The sequence below is a fragment of the Phoxinus phoxinus genome, assembly GCF_949152265.1.
Source record: "Phoxinus phoxinus genome assembly, chromosome: 1".
Classification (NCBI taxonomy): domain Eukaryota; kingdom Metazoa; phylum Chordata; class Actinopteri; order Cypriniformes; family Leuciscidae; genus Phoxinus; species Phoxinus phoxinus.
Genome location: NC_136876.1, coordinates 3,650,842 through 3,669,666, shown reverse-complemented (window position 1 = coordinate 3,669,666; position 18,825 = coordinate 3,650,842). Strand labels below are relative to the sequence as shown.

The 18,825-nt window shown below is 37.1% G+C and overlaps 1 protein-coding gene across 5 annotated transcripts in view; it reads left to right on the top strand.

Annotated features, from left to right (window-relative positions):
* The window catches only part of LOC306996438 (uncharacterized protein), a 102,754-nt gene that overhangs the window by 18,203 nt on the left and 65,726 nt on the right, over positions 1-18,825 (top strand). For 2 of the 5 annotated variants that reach the window (XM_079608915.1, XM_079608916.1), the window contains 3 exons: positions 3,227-3,272; positions 5,455-5,718; positions 6,551-10,803. The exons of 2 other annotated variants lie outside the window; for them this stretch is intronic. In XM_079608915.1, coding sequence (XP_079465041.1) covers positions 5,685-5,718; positions 6,551-7,797 — 1,281 coding nt within the window. In that variant the 5' untranslated portion in view covers positions 3,227-3,272; positions 5,455-5,684 and the 3' untranslated portion in view covers positions 7,798-10,803. Of the gene's footprint in view, positions 1-3,226; positions 3,273-5,454; positions 5,719-6,550; positions 10,804-18,825 lie in introns of those variants that run through there. One more of the 5 variants, XM_079608911.1, reaches the window with a different exon arrangement.

The following is an 18,825-nucleotide window of genomic DNA, read 5'->3' as shown; positions in this document are numbered from 1 at the left end:
AAAAAGCTTTGAACATGCTCCTATCAAAAGAAACTAGGGCTGCACGATTATGGGAATAGTCTACATTTTAGATTTGTTCTGGTTAAAATTGCTTTTTAAAATGTACAAAACACACACACACATATACATATACAGTGCTATGCATAAGTTTAGACACCCATGCTAAAGTTGCCTAAAAAGAGGAATAAAAAAAAAATAATCTTTTGGAAATTTATCTTAATGCCTTAATTTAAAAAATGAGGAAAACTCCAACCTTTAAGGACACCAATTTTCTTTGTGAATGAATAATGTATTGTAAAAAAATAAATGTTCTTCCTTAAAACACAGGGTGCATAAGTCTGGACACCCCTATGTTAAATTCCCATAGAAGCAGGCAGATTTTTATTTTTAAAGGCCAGTTACTTCATGGCTCCAGGATACTATGCATCCTGATAAAGTTCCCTTGGCCTTTGGAATTAAAATAGCCCCACATCATCACATACCCTTCACCATACCTAGATATTGGCATGGTTTTATTTCAGTTAGCCTAATAGCTGGTTTGATTTGCATTGAGAGATGATCTTATGGAAAGTACCCCATGCCAAACTCTAGGTATGGTGAAGGGTACGTGATGATGTGGGGTTATTTTAATTCCAATTTTTGTGTGTTCCAATTTTTATTCCTCTTTTTAGGCAACTTTAGCATGTGTGTATAAACGTATGCATAGCACTGTATATATATTAGGGCTGTCCGTTAAACGTGTTATTAACGGCGTTAACGCAAACCCATGTTAACGGCGTAAATTTTTTTATCGCGAGATTAACGCCTAGCAAACTTTGTAATTTTTTTCACATGCTTTTGCAACAACTAGTAACGTTAATAAAACTACAACTCCACACCGGATCTAGCAAGACCAGAAACAAAACAACAGTTTGCGCACGCCGCACACACTTGCTTGGGCTTGCGAACCCATAGAAGTGCAAACCGGCCAAAGAGAGGACGAGAAGTGCAGCGCCAAGCCGCGTCTAGGACAGCTCGTTTCGTACATCGGACGCACGCTTTCTCAGTTTATGGCCAGCAATAAAAATGCCGAATGGCGGCGCCGGTGTGTGTACACTCATAGAGAATAATGTGTTCGGTTTTTAAATACGCGGCGCTGCGCTTCTCGTCCGGTGTGCGACCTCCTTTAACGTTACGTTTTGAGTGGATGAATGATGAGAGCGAGACGCCGAAATGGATGCCAATAAGATTCTGAATGGAAAGTTTACTTTTCAAAAGATGCCAAATGGTTTAGTTGACAAGACCAAGTGATCTGTGTGTTGTGTCGTTGTGAATTGAGCAATCATCGCAGCACGTCCAGTCTGAAATACCACTTGATGGTCAAGCACACACACACACACACACACACACACCGCTGATGCGTTTCTACGCCCACTCAATATCGTCAATATCAGTAACGTCACCTCGTCAGTATTTCTTTCACCCTTTTATTGATGGACAGTTACGTCGTGTGAGAGATTATTTGCTCCAACTGAGAATGTTAGTGTGAAATTGAGCACAGTATATGCCAATGCAGTTTTCAATAAAAAACATTTGCACAAAGCAAGCCGATCCACTTTTCCATGTTGATAAGAGCATTAAAATGAGAAAAAAATAATGGAACAAAAAGAAATCAAGACATTTAGAATAGATAAAAATGTGCGATTAATCGCGAGTTAACTATGCCATTAATGCGATTAATCGCGATTAAATATTTTAATCGTTTGACAGCCCTAATGTATATATATATATATATACATATACATATATATATATATATATATATATATATATATATATATATATATATGAAAATGGTTGAATATCGTAAAATTTTCTTAAATAATTAACTATAATACATTTAAAAATGCATTTTTTGTTATTTATAGGCCTGAGGGATGAAACGACAGAAAAAGAGGAAAACAGCAGTAAGCCACTTTTACTTGTGGATGAGAATGTTTGGATATAAAATAAAGAAATTAACAACATATTCAAGAGACAATTTTGGGATTTCGTAATAAAAATAAATAATATCGTTAAGGATAAAACGGTGGGTCACATAAGTAGGGTATATATAAGAACTTAAATCAACCCCTAAGTGTATTCACAAAAGAAATTGGCAGCAGTTTCTTTAAAAAGACCATAAAATGAGCAAGTTTAATCAATATAAAGGTATTTACAGATAGATGAATTAAACGTGTCGTTCAAATCTTTTAAGTTGTTGCACTTGTGATAACGCGTCGTAGGTCAAATGATAACGTCAATATGGCAGATGTCCGTTTCGCATTCATACTTAACAAGATTTGGCTATAAAGTACCTACTCTTTTAGCGCTCGTTAAGTAAGTACTTATTGAAATTAAGTACCTACTCATTGAGTATGCGGTTTCGGACACAGCCAAATGGTCTACAAACAAAAGAAAAATGTTTGGGCCTCCCACTGGAGATCGATCTAACTTGCTAATCCACTCTGAGCAATGCTGATTCTTTTTATTCATTCACACCAATCAGTTTATATGGGCCATACATCTGAATGGGCCATTTGGCACACACCTTTGCAGACACAGACAGAGTGGATTACATCTGATACACTGTATTTTACAAACTGGGCTACAGTAATATGTGAGCATATGTGAAACATCATGAATAATGCTGTGATTCACACCTGAGGAGACAAAGACCCTTCCCTGGGGGAGGCAAACAAACTGAAATGAAACCGCTAGTAATACAGGACTGTAAATAGCCATTTATTAGGTGATTATGTATAATTACTGGTAGATAAAATATTGATGATGTTAAAGTCAACTGTTAGATAATGCAATAAATGTACCATGAATCCAGGGACAGATTATGGCGACGATCTCAAAGGCCTCTTCACCACGTTGCAACATTTTTTTTTGTGTGTGCTAAATCGTTCATATTTTACGAGTTGCCCAATTCATCTGAATTACTTCTGGGAACAGTCTCTTTCTTCTCTCAGTCTCTTTATCTTGACCTGTATATTTCCCTTCCCAAAGCTGAGCTTTCATTGATAGTCTTTGCAAACTGATTATTTTTAGTAGTTTTTAATTCTCACCATCAAATGACCAGCAGGCTTGCATGCAAGTGTTTAAATCCACTTGCTTAGCTTTTGTTTAGTCTGCATTTCTCACCATCAAAAGGCAGCAGATGCATAAATACACTTACTTTGTTTTTGTTTACTCCATGTAGTTCTGAGAGCTAAGGTGCATATTTAGATTTTCTCCGACGCATCAAGGTGAGTTCTCTCTCTCTCTCTCACACACACACACACACACACACGCACGCACGCACTTTATTATGCTATTATACTCCATATAACTCCATGTAAAAGCCAGAAACTAAGCTTTTTTTGCACAGGCCTATCTAAAGGGTTAATGGTGCCACCTGGTTATCAACAGTAAAAATTACAAATTTTACCTCTTCCCAACAGGGAAAACCACCAGCAATCAAAAATGCATGATTATATGGTGTCATAGCTTTGCAATTAAAAAATGTGTTTATAATGGAAGTCAATGGGCCAAAAACAGCCACGAACAGTAAATGAGGGAGAAAAAGTTAAATCTGATGCTGCACAAAAACTAACAATGCATCAAAACCAATGTTGTTTCTAATCTTTGACATGTCCAAGACTGTGATAAAAGGTAAAAAAAAATCCAGTCCACAATCACATTTTATATTGAAAAGTCTTTTTGTGTGTTTTTCCCCCAAATCAGTGACATAATTTATGAATTTGGCAATTAAAGAGTTAAAATCCTGAATTTTTTAAAAACATTTAGTAGTTTTGAACAGGACTGAGGTTGATTAATAGATTTATGCAAAAAATATATATATATATATTTATCTGATAAATTTTTACAGCAGTTTAAAGTAGTGGCTGTTTTCAGCCACGAACATAACGAAAGGGCAGTGAATTTGCCCACAGTGTACTGTTATGTTTTTGAAAAATTTCAAAGCATTTTCCTAAAATATATGTCAAAATAAGATTTGTCACCAAAAATCATTACATTTGCTGAAACACGGAAAAAGTTATGGCCAAATTAAGACTCAAAAATACCCCATAGTGGCTGAAAACATCCCCAACAGCACATAAGGGTTAATACTTAAAATAATCACATTATTCCACAATATTCAACACAATTTTACTGAACAAATAAATAAATAGTTATTATTTTAAAACAATATAAATTTGACAGGGCCCCCTGCTGGCCTTCTGGTTGAAATCAGTCATCTCAGTCACCAGTCTCTTTTCCATTGACAGCATGGCCAATGCATTCAGCCTCTCCTGGGTAATGCTATTTCTCAGAAAAGTCTTAATCCTTTTCGAGGTTGAGAAGCATCTCTCAGCTTCTGCTGTGGTCATGGGTGTGGTAATGAGGATCTTTAGGAGAGTGACAGTCTCTGAAAAGACTTCTTCAAGATTGTTTTAACAATCTTGTTCAAGATTGAGAAATAGCATAACACTGATGTTGAAGCACCTCGCCCTTGTTCTAAGCCTAAACTTGTCATAAACTGTAAACGTGTCCCTCAAATCTGATTGCTTGTTTGGAAAGTTGTTCCAGGATCAACAAAGATGTTGATTCAGGAACATGTGGTACTTGGTGAAATCTCGTTCACCTTGATCTCAAGTGTTGCTGTTGCCATTTTCATGTTTACCTTTATTTCTTTTTACATTTATCCTTTACCACACTATGCATCCTCGGTAAATTATAAATGCATAGTACCGTACCGCTAGCATAGTACCGACATTTATCTTTGATAAATGATTACATTTACTTATTAAAATGGATGTCTATTCTAACTATTCTATTCTAGCATGTTATGATGGAATTACTTAATTGCAATTAATAGTTATTATAAAGTGAAAATATATTTAGATTAGCATATTATGGTGTTGTAGTTATTTGCCTGTAGAGGTTCATAAAGAGATGTTATTTAATTATTTTGTTTTATTATTGATGATTTGTCATATTGTGAAACATAACAGTATTGTCTTTCAATATAGCAGTTTAACAGGCTTTTATCATATATCCTGACTCAAATAATGTGTTTCTAACAGCAAACACTCAGAATAAAGTGAGATGATCTGCTGATGATCCTGAATGGCTTGTTGAATGAGTGTTGATAGTCTGAGGCTCATCAATATTAACAGATCTGCTGAAAACACTCTTTATTTCATGACAATAGTTCCTGTTTTCACCTCATTTATTATGCTGATGTCTTCAGATCTCCCGTAAATTGTCACTTAAAGCTCATTTCATTTTTGTAAGCAGACTGAGGGGATTGGTTGGCTACTACATGTACCCAATGTATATTTCTGTTTATGCTTTCAACTGTTTTTCTTACTATTATATATACATTATTATATTTTGTTGTCCATGAGCAAAAAACCAACAAACTCAGTAATTTGTATATTTCAGATTTGGAAAGATCAGCTCCTCCCACTGCAATCACGTCATCAGTGAAGCTCCTCCCACTGTAATTCATCATCAGTGAAGCTCCTCCCACAGTAATTCTCCAATAAATGCTGTAAATCCCCATCAGCTACAAGTGGAGACTAGCATGAAAGCATCAGGAAGAGCTGAAATCTGCAGAGACTGAGTTTATTAAAGAGGACAGTGAGAACACGAGTGATCCAGAACCCTGCAGAATGAAACACACTGAAGATCCTGAAGAACAAAGAGGTTGGTGTTTGTTCTTCATTCATTCATGATGCTGGAGAACATTCATGTTAGAAACATTCAAGCACTTCATCACATTTAGATAAACAGTTCAACTAATGGTACAGAATGTTCTGGGGTTTTTTTAGCAAATGGTCAGTAAAAGGGAGGTTTCATATTGTCAACATCAGGTCAAACAAAATTTAAATATTTTACCGGTTTTATTTTACATTTATTTTATATATGGTTTACAATTTGTAACAATGTTACCAGAGTTTGTGCGTATTTTTACAAACATGTATAACAAATAATAATCATTCCAAAATGTAAAATGTTCAATCTACTCTGCTTTACTGCAAACATTTGTGTTCTTTCTCACAGTGAAATTCACTTGATCTTGTGTTTCTTGTGTCCCACTTTCACGTCCATGTAAAGTCAACGGAGGAAGAAGTTTAGTGTGAACGGCCCTTAATTAAAACGTTGTAGTAGTTTTTAACATAATTAAATATCAAAAAGTTGGTGTCAAAATATGCCAATATGTGTATTTTAATGTTCATATAATGTTAGATAAGTGTGTCATTGATCAAACATATTTAATAGTTCTCACTCCAGAAACATGGAATTTGTGCCTATAATGTTCAAAAAATAAATAACTGGAAGATCATTGTACCTCATTCATGGAAAGTTTCAGGGACGTATAATACATTTTTAAAAATACATAAATTATTGTAATGTTTTATAGAAGTTGTCTGTTACATCTGGGATCATTTTAATATCCATTCACTCCATATTTCTGTCTTTGAATTATTTTGATTATTTAGAAAATTTTCAAATGAGAGTTTTTCTTTCATGTCAGACCCGATGGAAGAGAGCGAGGAGAGTGAAGAACTGAGAGAAGTGGAGGAGGAACATCATGTCCAACCTGGAGGAAAACCCTTGAGTCGCTCAAAAACTAAACAGACATTTTTAAAGAAAAGAAGAGCCAAGAAATCTTTCACCTGCACTCAGTGTGGAAATAGTTTCACAACCAAACAAAATCTTGATGTTCACATGAGGATCCACACCGGAGAGAAGCCGTTCTCATGTGATCAGTGCGGGAAGAGTTTCTCAGACAAACAATCTCTCAAGATTCACATGAGAGTTCATACAGGAGAGAAGCCACATGTATGCAATCAATGTGGGAATGGCTTCAGTCAATCATCATCCCTTAAGACACACATGAGGATCCACACCGGCGAGAAGCCGTTCACATGCCATCAGTGTGGGAAAAGTTTTAATCAATCATCACACCTTAATGGTCACATGAGGATCCACACCGGATTGAAGCCGTTCACATGTGATCAGTGTGGGAAAAGTTTTAATCACCCATCACACCTTAATGTTCACATGATGATCCACACCGGAGAGAAGCCGTTCTCATGTGATCAGTGCGGCAAAACATTTCTCTGTGCAGCAGCCCTGAAGATACACCTGACAATTCATACGAAGGAGAAGCCACATTCATGTTCTGTGTGTGGAAAGAGATTTTCACTGCTGCCATATTTACATAGACATGAGAAAACTCACACTGGTGTGAGAGAGTACATGTGCTTTGAGTGTGAGAAGACTTTTATTACAGCGAGCGATTTAAAACTGCACCAGAGAATTCACACTGGAGAAAAACCTTACAAGTGTTCACACTGTGACAAGAGATTCAGTCACTCATCATCTCTGAAAACACATGAGATGATCCACACTGGAGAAAAACCTTACAATTGTTCACACTGTGACAAGAGATTCAGTCTTTCATCATCTCTGAAAACACATGAGAGGATCCACACTGGAGAGAAACCTTACAAGTGTTCACACTGTGACGAGAGATTCAATGTGTCATCAACTCTGAAAAGACATGAGAAGATCCACACTGGAGAAAAACCTTACAAGTGTTCACACTGTGACAAGAGATTCAGTCAGTCAGCAAATCGTAAAGCACATGAGAGGATCCACACTGGAGAGAAGCCGCACACGTGTGATCAGTGCGGGACGAGTTTCGCTAATAAAAGTGACCTGAAGCGACACATGAAGATCCATACAGTGAAGAAACCACATCACCACAGTCATTAGATCACAGTAAATAGTTCATCTTTATGTGCTGAGAAATAAAAGCTGCTTTTCCACCTTCGGAAAAGGTTCCAGTTGTGTTTCCACTTGAGCCTGGTACGGCAAGGCACAATTACTAACCGTTCTCGGCCCTGAACTCTCATCACACTTGGCTAACCGTGTGCAAAGTTCAATAATGACAACAACATGTTCCAAGAACGTGGTTCGTGTTCTCATCATGCACCATTCATTTTCAACTGCGTTTTGTCCATAGAAATGTTTTTCTATGGAAGCAGCTTCAACTCGAGCTTAGATAAACCACCCAGTTGGACTAACAATGCTTGGATGATGAGTATGGTAGCAAGATACCTAAATTATGCAGGTGGAGCTGGGGAGGTGGAGGAACGCCAGAGGGCAATTCCATGCAAAGGTCATCCTTACCATGAAAACATTTTGGTAAGAAAATTATCAAAGTTTTTACCAAAAACACAAAACTCTTTTTAAGTTGTCCATTTAGGTCTATAATATACTGTAATCCACCAGATATGAGGTGAGCAACATTTTTAACCAGCCATATTTCATGCTTTCAATTGAGGTATCAAAGACCCTCCTTTTTGAACTTTATTTTAACAGTAAGCATTTTGCAGAAAGATGGAGACATGCCTGATAAATAAATACACTCATTTAGTCATAACAGCACTGCCTGTTAAAGGGCTATAATAAAGAGGTCTCGACGCTTCAGGGCCCTGTCCCGTCCATAAGGTTTAGTTTATTAAATAACAATTATAAATGCAAATAACTTGAAACTTTATATACAAAGCTAAATTATGTTTATACGCATATATGCTTATTAGTATTGACAATTCATCTCACTACTTTGCTCTGAACAACCATAATAATGCTTTATGGATGTGACCGTTACGGACACTTCATATTATATTATATGCATATGACTATTGTCTGTCTCATATGACGATCTGTTTCAGGTCAGAAATGATTTTGGCCACTTCATTTAGTTTTGTTTTGTAGAAAGACTTTCTTTAAAGTGAATTTCATTTTGTATAAATTGTATCTTAATTTTAAATAAAAGTTTCATCAACCAATTGCCAGGATTTAATAAATAAGAACAAATATAGCAGACAATATAATCATGGAGGTGCCGGCGCGATCACTTGCATTGCACGTGAACTGTAGCGCGTCACATAAATGAACAGAAACTCAACCTATGCCTCTCACAGACATGAGAAGAAATATAGCCTATCTATAGAAAGATGGAAATGTCTACTTTTAAACTAAACAATTCAAAGCAAAAAGAAATGGGCTACTCTCTGATTGTGTAATCCGTATGAAATGTGCTTTTCCCACCATGTCCCTTTAGAGGATCGGTATGATCACAATGACAAAATAATAATAATATTGCGTGTCAATTATTTTGTGTCAAATAATTTATGTTATTTGACATTCAAGCTCAGGTTATGACAGCTCGAAGATAGCGTTATCTTAAAGCTAATCGCCTACCACAACAACAGATGGATAAAATAGGGTTTGGAATAAATCCCACACTACAGCCAGAGCGTAACTGCTTTCACATGTGCAAATACAGAGACTGATGTGCAAATACAGTGCACAGTGCCATCTAGAAGTTGTTTTTGGATGTGTTCGGTAAATTGACACAGAAATGATAAGAACATGTAAAGGGAACATAAACGTTCATTTTGAATGGAATATTCTGTGTTTTTCCACAAAAAAAAAAAAAAATGATGGTGACTACAGTCACATAAATGTAAATTGTTATTTTGTTTCTTTATATTTTTTCACCCAATTTTATTACAGGGGTTCTAAAGCCCTTGATTTTGAGGAATCAATATTTGATGTAAAATCCCTTATTCATTATGGTTTACTCTTTTTCTATAATAAAAAACAAAACATTTGAACTTCGTTTTTGTATTTATTGGTGATATATCACATCAGAACACATACAAGTGTCTCAAGAAGTGGATTGTCAATGCATCCACCTTGCACAACATAGTGCCAGGCGGACTTAAAACCCTTTAGACCTTGAAGGGTTAAACGGCACAAACCAGGAAAAGATCATTTACAATTTATTGAAACTTTGATCTTAATGGCAAAGGCCACACCCAATCTGTGAGCACTTAATTTTTCTGGGCTTTTCATAGAAAATTTCTTAGGCTCTTTGTTAATTGAATGCTATTATGGGGTGGGGCATTAATGCTGACACGCATGCACGCAATGCTGACACTACCAGATGCTGTCCTTGTAGCCTATTCCTCAGGTCTGTCTTCAGAAATAAGTGTTGACGGTAAAACGTCCATCGTTTAACGAAATTTAAAAACACGGATGGATAATATAAAATGCTTTCTGACATTCTGACAGAAAGAAACACAAGCAAGAACAAAATGTATACTTAGCCTGTCAATTTTCATTTTACAATTATCTTCTCTCTCTGTGTGCGTGTCCGTGTTTGTGATAGAGAGCTCGCGCAGCACTGATACGACAGTACTTTTAAATCCATAAGTAACTAACTCGCTAGTTTTAATTAATTTGGTAACACTTTACAATAACAGTACATGAATAAGCATGTACTAATACCTGAATTAATAATTACTTTACTATGAACTAATGATGAGTTAAGACATGTACTAATGAGGAACTAACCTTAACTACAACATGAGTCATATGAATTCCTGCATGAATATACCATCTTAACTACACGTTAGTACATGCTTGTTAATGTATTAATTAACATTTCATTTCGTGGTAAACTAAATCAAACATGCTCTAGATTAGTAGAAAGATGCATTAAAAGGGCACAATGTAAAATTGTTTATAAATTTGACACCAGCAACTGTCACAAACATCAGTGAATGACACTAGATGTCTTGCAATATTTACATTTAACCTTATCATTGAACACACAATGATGCATTCATCATTAAAAACAATTTAATCTCATTCCATTTTAAGTGATTCCACTGCTGCCATCAAGAGTGAAATACCTACACTAACATATTCAACAGATGCAATTTTCACAATTAAAATCAGTGTTAGCACATATGATGGTTATTTCTGTTATTTTGTGGATTGGTTTACTGTCTTTATATCATAATGCAGTCGGATGTTAGTCTTGTGTTCTTGCTCTTCGTGTGGGCCACTATTGCCCCTTCAAAATGTGTCCACTTTCCTCCTACCGTTCAGTTCCTTCTCCATCCAAATGCGGGCACAGCACCTCTGCTCTTTCACTTCTTTACAAACCTTTACAACCTGATTTAGAAGAGCTGAATATGTATAGAACATGTGTAATTGATAACTTTTTAAAGATGTACTCTTGGAGGGCCAAGACAAGAAATTACATAATGATAAATTAACAAGTCATGAATTCATGTTACTTTATAAGTAATTAATGATGAGTTAGTAATGATGTGCCCCCCCAAGTAAAGTCATGACATTATGATACATTAACAAGTCATGAATTCATGTTACTTTATAAGTAATTAATGATGAGTTAGTAATGATGTGCCCCCCCAAGTAAAGTCATGACATTATGATACATTAACAAGTCATGTTACTTTATAAGTAATTAATGATTAATTAGTAATAATGTGTACAATCAAGCCGTCATAAGTTATTATCTACAATACCAAATAACATCAAGGAAGGTGATTCTTAGTTTGCACCAGTATATCCAAGATAATGATAACTTGAATATGTATTCACCAGCATGTAGAAAACAAACAAACAAAAAAAAAAAATATATATATATATAAATAAATATAGCTGCAAGCAGCGATTACGGGCCCAAGCCGGTGGCACCGCCACCCCGGTGCCTTTAGTTGCACTAAAGGCACCGAGGTGGCGGTGCCACCGGCTTGGGCCCGTAATCGCTGCTTGCAGCTATATTTATTTATATATATATATATATATATATATATATATATAATATATATATATATATATATATATATATATATATATATATATATATATATATATATATATAAACCGCCACCCCGGTGCCTTTAGGGTTCCTGTGCACGACGGGCAATAACGTAACTCCGCTTTGACTGTCGAGAAGAAGTCTGCTTTAGAGCTTGCATCAGTGTGGGTTCTGCAAAAGTGCGCATCGAGGGCACATATCAACCACAAAGTATGCGTGAGCACCCTTCTGAAACCTAAAATGAAAAATTAGACACCCTACAGTCTCATGGACTTAACGGACACATGAAATCAGCAGCCATTGTAAGTACACAACACTGAAAATTCCTATGAAGTGTGGTATATATATTCATTGAAATTACTGTACTTTAAAAGAAAAAAACACATATACATAGTATAAAACACTAGATGGCACAATATACCTATTTTTAATAGAGTCTTTCTGCCCCCCTCCCCACACACACAGACAGGGGGGGCTGTCTGTGTGTGCGCCCTCCCTCCCCTCCCCACACACAGACACACAATGGGGGGGGGGGGGGGCTGTCTGTGTGTGCGCCCTCCCTCCCCTCTCCACACACACACACACACACACACACACACACACACACACACTCACTCACACACACAGAATGGCAGGGGGAACTCTGGCAGAGAGAGACAAAACCACATTCAAACCAAAATATCTGACTTCCTGTTGGTCAGAGCTAATGACTGTAAATTAGAAAGTTGTTCGGCTCGATGTGCACAATATACATACCAAGTTTTGTCACTGTAGGTAAAACTAACCCCCCACTTTTGTCAAAAGCATCTTGAAAGTAACACACTTCTTGCTGCCAGTTGGTGGCGCTATAACTTTGACTCACATTAGTTACATCCATGTGATGGGCCTCTTACAGCGAGCACAATGCTGAAGTTTCATCAAGATCAATTAATGTATGAAGACGTTATAAAACATCGTGTTTCTCTTTTCTCGCCATAAATTTGTTTCCTCGCCACGGCCAAACCGTTCGAGATATCAAAAAGCCATCCGCAATTTAGCATCCTCAATGTCTTGACTTCATGCTGACCGAGTTTGGTGAAGATCAAATTAAATTTCTTGGAGTATATAAAATTCCAGGGGCGTGCGTTTTCATACAACCCATAATAGCCGACTTCCTGTTGGGCTGGCGTAAAACTTAGAGCACGAAAGTTGTTCGGCCCGATGAGATCTATATGTGTACCGAGTTTCATACTAATTCATGCAATATTCAGTTTGATATATGGACCAAGTTTTCGGACCCCGTTAAAGGGGGCGCTGTTGAGCCCCCCTGCCACGCCCGGGTACCAGCTTCAGCCCGGCCCTGATGGCCGCAGGTTCTGACCTGTGTGCAAAGTTTCAAGAGTTTTCAAGCACGTTAAGGGCCCCAAAAGTGCCCGAGATTTTGCACACAGCAGAGAAAGGGTTAAAATAAAGCCCCCCTCCTCTCTCACACACACAGACACTGAGAGAGACTGGCAAAATTCCCATCAAATAACATTCAAACCAAAATATCTGACTTGCTGTTGGTCGGAGCTAATGAGTGTAAATTAGAAAGTTGTCCGGCTCGGGGAGATAAATATAAATACCGATTTTTGTTACTGTAGGTAAAACTAATACCCCATTTTTGACTAAAGGTGGCGCTACTGAGCCCCTTACCACGCCCGTTTCTGAAACTTCGCACAAGTGTACTAGGCAATAAATGTGATATGCATGTTGAGTTTCATGCAATTTGAAGCATGTTAAGAGCCTCAAATGCATCCAAAAAGAATATAAAAGTTTAAAGCGTTGCCATGGCGACAGTATTAAAGATATCAATAATCCTTTCACAGGTCTACATCTGTCGTGTGTTTACATTATACAGATGAAGTTTGAAGCAAATCGGGTAAAAATAAAAGGGTGAATTCAAAGCATTTTGAAAGTGACACACTTCCTGCTGCCAGTTGGTGGCGCTATAACTTTGACTCACAATAGTCACATCCATGTGATCGGCTTCTTACAACGAACACACTGCTGAAGTTTCATCAAGATCAGTTAATGTATGAGGATGTTATAACACACTTCCTGTTTCCAATATTCGCCATAAATTCGTTTCCTCGCCACGGCCAAACCGTTCGAGATATCAAAAATCCCCTCGCAAGTTTTCATCCTCAATGTCTTGACTTCATGCACACCGAGTTTCGTGGCGATTGGTTGAATCGTCTAGGAGGAGTATTTTAAATTCCATTGAATGCGTTTTTCTAACTACCCCAAATAGCCGACTTCCTGTTGGGCTGGGGTAAAAAGTCAGAGCACGAAGGATATATGAACCGGTGAGATCTATAAGTGTACCGAGTTTCATATTATTTCATGCAAGAGTGTTTGATTTATGGACCAAGTTTTCGGACCCCGTTCCAGGGGGCGCTGTCGAGCCCCCCTGCCACGCCCGGGTACCAGCTTCAGTCCGGCTCTAATGGCCGCGGGTTCTGACCCGTGTGCAAAGTTTCAAGAGTTTTTGAGTATGTTAAGGGCCCCAAAAGCCCCCAAACCCTTGAAGAACAATAATAAATATATATATATATATATATAAATAAATATAGCTGCAAGCAGCGATTACGGGCCCAAGCCGGTGGCACCGCCACCCCGGTGCCTTTAGTTGCACTAAAGGCACCAGGGTGGCGGTGCCACCGGCTTGGGCCCTCCATCGCTGCTTGCAGCTATATTTATTTATATATATATATATATATATATATATATATATATATATATATAAACCGCCACCCCGGTGCCTTTAGGGTTCTTGTGCACAACGGGCAATAACGTATCTCCGCTTTAGAGCTTGCATCAGTGTGGGTTCTGCAAAAGTGCGCATCGAGGGCGTGAGCACCGTTCTGAAACCTAAAATGAAAAATTAGACACCCTACAGTTTCATGGACTTAACGGACACATGAAATCAGCAGCCATTGTAAGTACACAAGACCAAAAATTCATATGAAGTGTGGTATATATATATATTACATTTTTAAGGGACAAGACAGATCATTTGACTTGCCTGACCTGATTAGAACAGTGAAAAAAAAATGAAAAAAAAATGGGTTGTGCAAAAAGGCGCATCTTTTGCTAGATTTTTAAAAAAAGTTTAAATATATCAAAACAGAAAGATTTTTTTACATTTAAAAGCGTGCAATGAAAAACAGGAATAGGGGAGGGGAATAACCGACAGAGAGAGACAGAGAACTTTTGAAACTAAAAAAATAACATCCTAACTTTGACAGAAAGTAGTCTTTGATAATGTTTAAATATACATAAAAATGCAGCATTGAATTAATTGAAATTAGTGTACTTTAAAACACTTGTTTAAAAGAAAAAACACATTTATACATAGTATAAAACACTAGATAGCACAATATACCTATTTTGAATAGTCTTTCTGCCCCCCTCCCCACACAGACAAACACAGGAGGGGGCTGTCTGTGTGTGTGGCTGCAATGTCAAGATTGCAGTGTGTGTGTGTGTGTGTGTGTGTGTGTGTGTGTGTGTGTGTACGAGGATCGATCGAAAAATGGAGACATAAAAACATACTCCGTCATTTGGTTCATACAGGACATCATTTAAACTGCTAAGTGTTTCCTTATATTTGTGTACACTCGCAATAAAACACAACATTGTGCTTTTGTTAAACTATAAACTCTTGTCAAACTGTAACATACAAATGTCACCCAACCAAAATCACACACACACACACACAACAATATTGACTGTTTTTGTTCTGTTTCAGCAGCGAAAATAGTTAAACAAAGATCACAGCAGAACCATCGCGCATCTCAATGTTTTTTCATTAGTGAATGATTCCGCATTTTGAAAGAATCGCTTGACTCAAAAATTCAATGATCAATCCATAAAGATCTGTGTCATTCATGAATGATTCAGTCGTTCGAACGACTCGTTTGAACGAATGAATCAATGACTCGCTCATTAAGACGGTCGTGTTTTTTCATTAGTGAATGATTCCGCATTTTGAAAGAATCGCTTGACTCAAAGATTCAATTATCAATCCATAAAGATCTGTGTCATTCATGAATGACTCAGTCGTTCGAACGACTCGTTTGAACGAATGAATCAATGACTCGCTCATTAAGACGGTCGCCTGGCGACACCTATAGGAGGTTTAGTGTTATGTTTAAAAGTAGCCTTTCATTCTTTGCAACGATCGCTAATTAACTTATATTTCAAACAATCTTAAAACATTATTTAATGCATTGTTATTTTTCAGTGTAAAATATTTAATTTGATCAGCCACAGGGTAGGCTAACAGTCCTATAGTGTCTTATTATTCTAAATAATTTAATTTATTGATCAAATTTAGAAATTAAAAATGAACTATGAAGCATACATTTAATAAGAGTAGGGTGTGACTAGGTATAGATATTACAATATACAGATATTCAAATATAGTGGGCACTAGCCTATTAAAACCTGAACGTGTCCGCTTAATAAATCGTGAGATGAATGAGTCGCAGCAAACATCAGCACAAGGAGTCCAATTTCATTAATCATGGGTGAAAAGCTGACTGAAAAGATTAAGAATAATAGGCTATTGAACACGCAATTCAAGCAATCCCACCCCCGAAATGGCGCTGTGTTTAAAATTAAACTAAATGCTCACGGCTGCACGGGCAATAACGCGTTCACGGCGAGGAACGAGCAGAACAGAGTGAATGTGTTTTAGTTCATTCATACTGGACGTCCAGTACTTACTTTGGCTTTTAAGTTAGCGATTTAAAAGCCCCCGCTTTAATTGCACATCGATTAACCGGTAGGAAAATATTCTAACAGTCACTATTTATATAGATACAATATACAATGGGCAAATATACAAAAAAAAAATTTTTTGACTAAAAAGTGCATTCTGGCTGTTTTTTAACTTATACATAATTCTTAAATTGAAATAAAAGAACAAAATGGGTTTAGTTCTGATATTTGTATACTTTTATATAGAAATAAATGGTGTATAATACATTTTTTAGAAGATATGAGGCTTTTAGTGTTTCCTTTTTTGGACATTACTTTAATCCCTCGACATAGCAAAACCGATTGAGATAATTAATATCCGTTCACAATTTAGCATCTTTAATGTATTTTCATCATGTTGAAAAAGTTTGGTGTGAATAAAATATAGTCTAAAATATACCAAAACTCACATTCAAACCAAAATATCTGACTTCTTGTTGGTCGGAGCTAATGACTGTAAATTAGAAAGTTGTCCGGATCGAAGAGAAGAATATACGTACCGAGTTTGGTTACTGTAGGCAAAACTAATACCCCATTTTTGACTAAAGGTGGCGCAACTGAGCCCCTTACCACGCCCGTTTCTGAAACTTCGCACAAGTGTACTAGGCAATAAATGTCAAATGCATGTTGAGTTTCATGCAATTTGAAGCATGTTAAGAGCCTCAAATGCATCCAAAAATAATATAAAAGTTTAAAGCGTTGCCATGGCGACAGTATTAAAGATATCAATAATCCTTTCACAGGTCTAAATCTGCCGTGTGTTTACATTATACAGATGAAGTTTGAAGCACATCGGGTAAAAATAAGAGGGTGATTTCAAAGCATTTTGAAAGTGACACACTTCCTGCTGCCAGTTGGTGGCGCTATAACTTTGACTCACAATAGTCACATCCATGTGATCGGCCTCTTACAGCGAACACACTGCTGAAGTTTCATCAAGATCAATTAATGTATGAGGATGTTATAACACACTTCCTGTTTCCAATATTCGCCATAAATTCGTTTCCTCGCCACGGCCAAACCGTTCGAGATATCAAAAATCCCCTCGCAAGTTTTCATCCTCAATGTCTTGACTTCATGCACACCGAGTTTCGTGGTGATTGGTTGAATAGTCTAGGAGGAGTATTTTAAATTCCATTGAATGTGTTTTTTAAACTACGCCAAATAGCCGACTTCCTGTTGGGCTGGGGTAAAAAGTCAGAGCATGAAGGATATGTGAACCGGTGAGATCTATAAGTGTACCGAGTTTCATATTATTCCATGCAAGCGTGTTTGATTTATGGACCAAGTTTTCGGAAACCGTTCCAGGGGGCGCTGTCGAGCCCCCCTGCCACGCCCGGGTACCAGCTTCAGTCCGGCTCTAATGGCCGCGGGTTCTGACATTTGTGCAAAGTTTCAAGAGTTTTTGAGTATGTTACGGGCCCCAAAAGCCCCCAAACCCTTGAAGAACAATAATAAATATAGCCGCAAGCAGCGATTACGGGCCCAAGCCTGTGGCACCGCCACCCCGGTGCCTTTAGTTGCACTAAAGGCACCAGGGTGGCGGTGCCACCGGCTTGGGCCCTCCATCGCTGCTTGCGGCTATATTTATATATATATATATATATATATATATATATATATATATATATATATATATATATATATATAAAACCGCCACCCCGGTGCCTTAGATTTCCTGTGCACAACGGGCAATAACGTAACTCTGCTTTGACTGTCGAGAAGAAGTCTGCTTTAGAGCTTGCATCAGTGTGGGTTTTGCAAAAGTGCGCATCGAGGGCACATATAAGAATTTTTTTTATATATATATATATATATATATTAGTGTTGTCAAAAGACCCGGTACTTCGGTACCATTTCGGTACTAAAAAAATTAAATGGTAACGGTACCAGCTTTTCCTAAGTACCGGTGTAAATTCATCATTTCATAAATTCGTTTCCTCGCCACGGCCAAAACGTTCGAGATATCAAAAATCCGTCCGCAATTTAGCATCCTATTCTAGCATGATTTACCTTGATTTACCATGTTATAGGATGATTTACCATGATATACCACATTCTAGAATGATTTACCAGGATTCTAGCATGATTTACCTTATTTACTATGATTTTCCATGTTTCTAGCTTTAATAACCATGATTTACCACGTTGCTAGTAATTATGTGAAGCATTAGAACAAATGAAGTGATAAACTGACAATGATTGTGTTATAATAGTAATTGTTATATAAGGGATTTTTTTAGTGTCTAAATGAATGCAAAAGCACATGTGAAAAGACTATTAATAAGTAGAATGTCCAGCAGAGGGCAGTA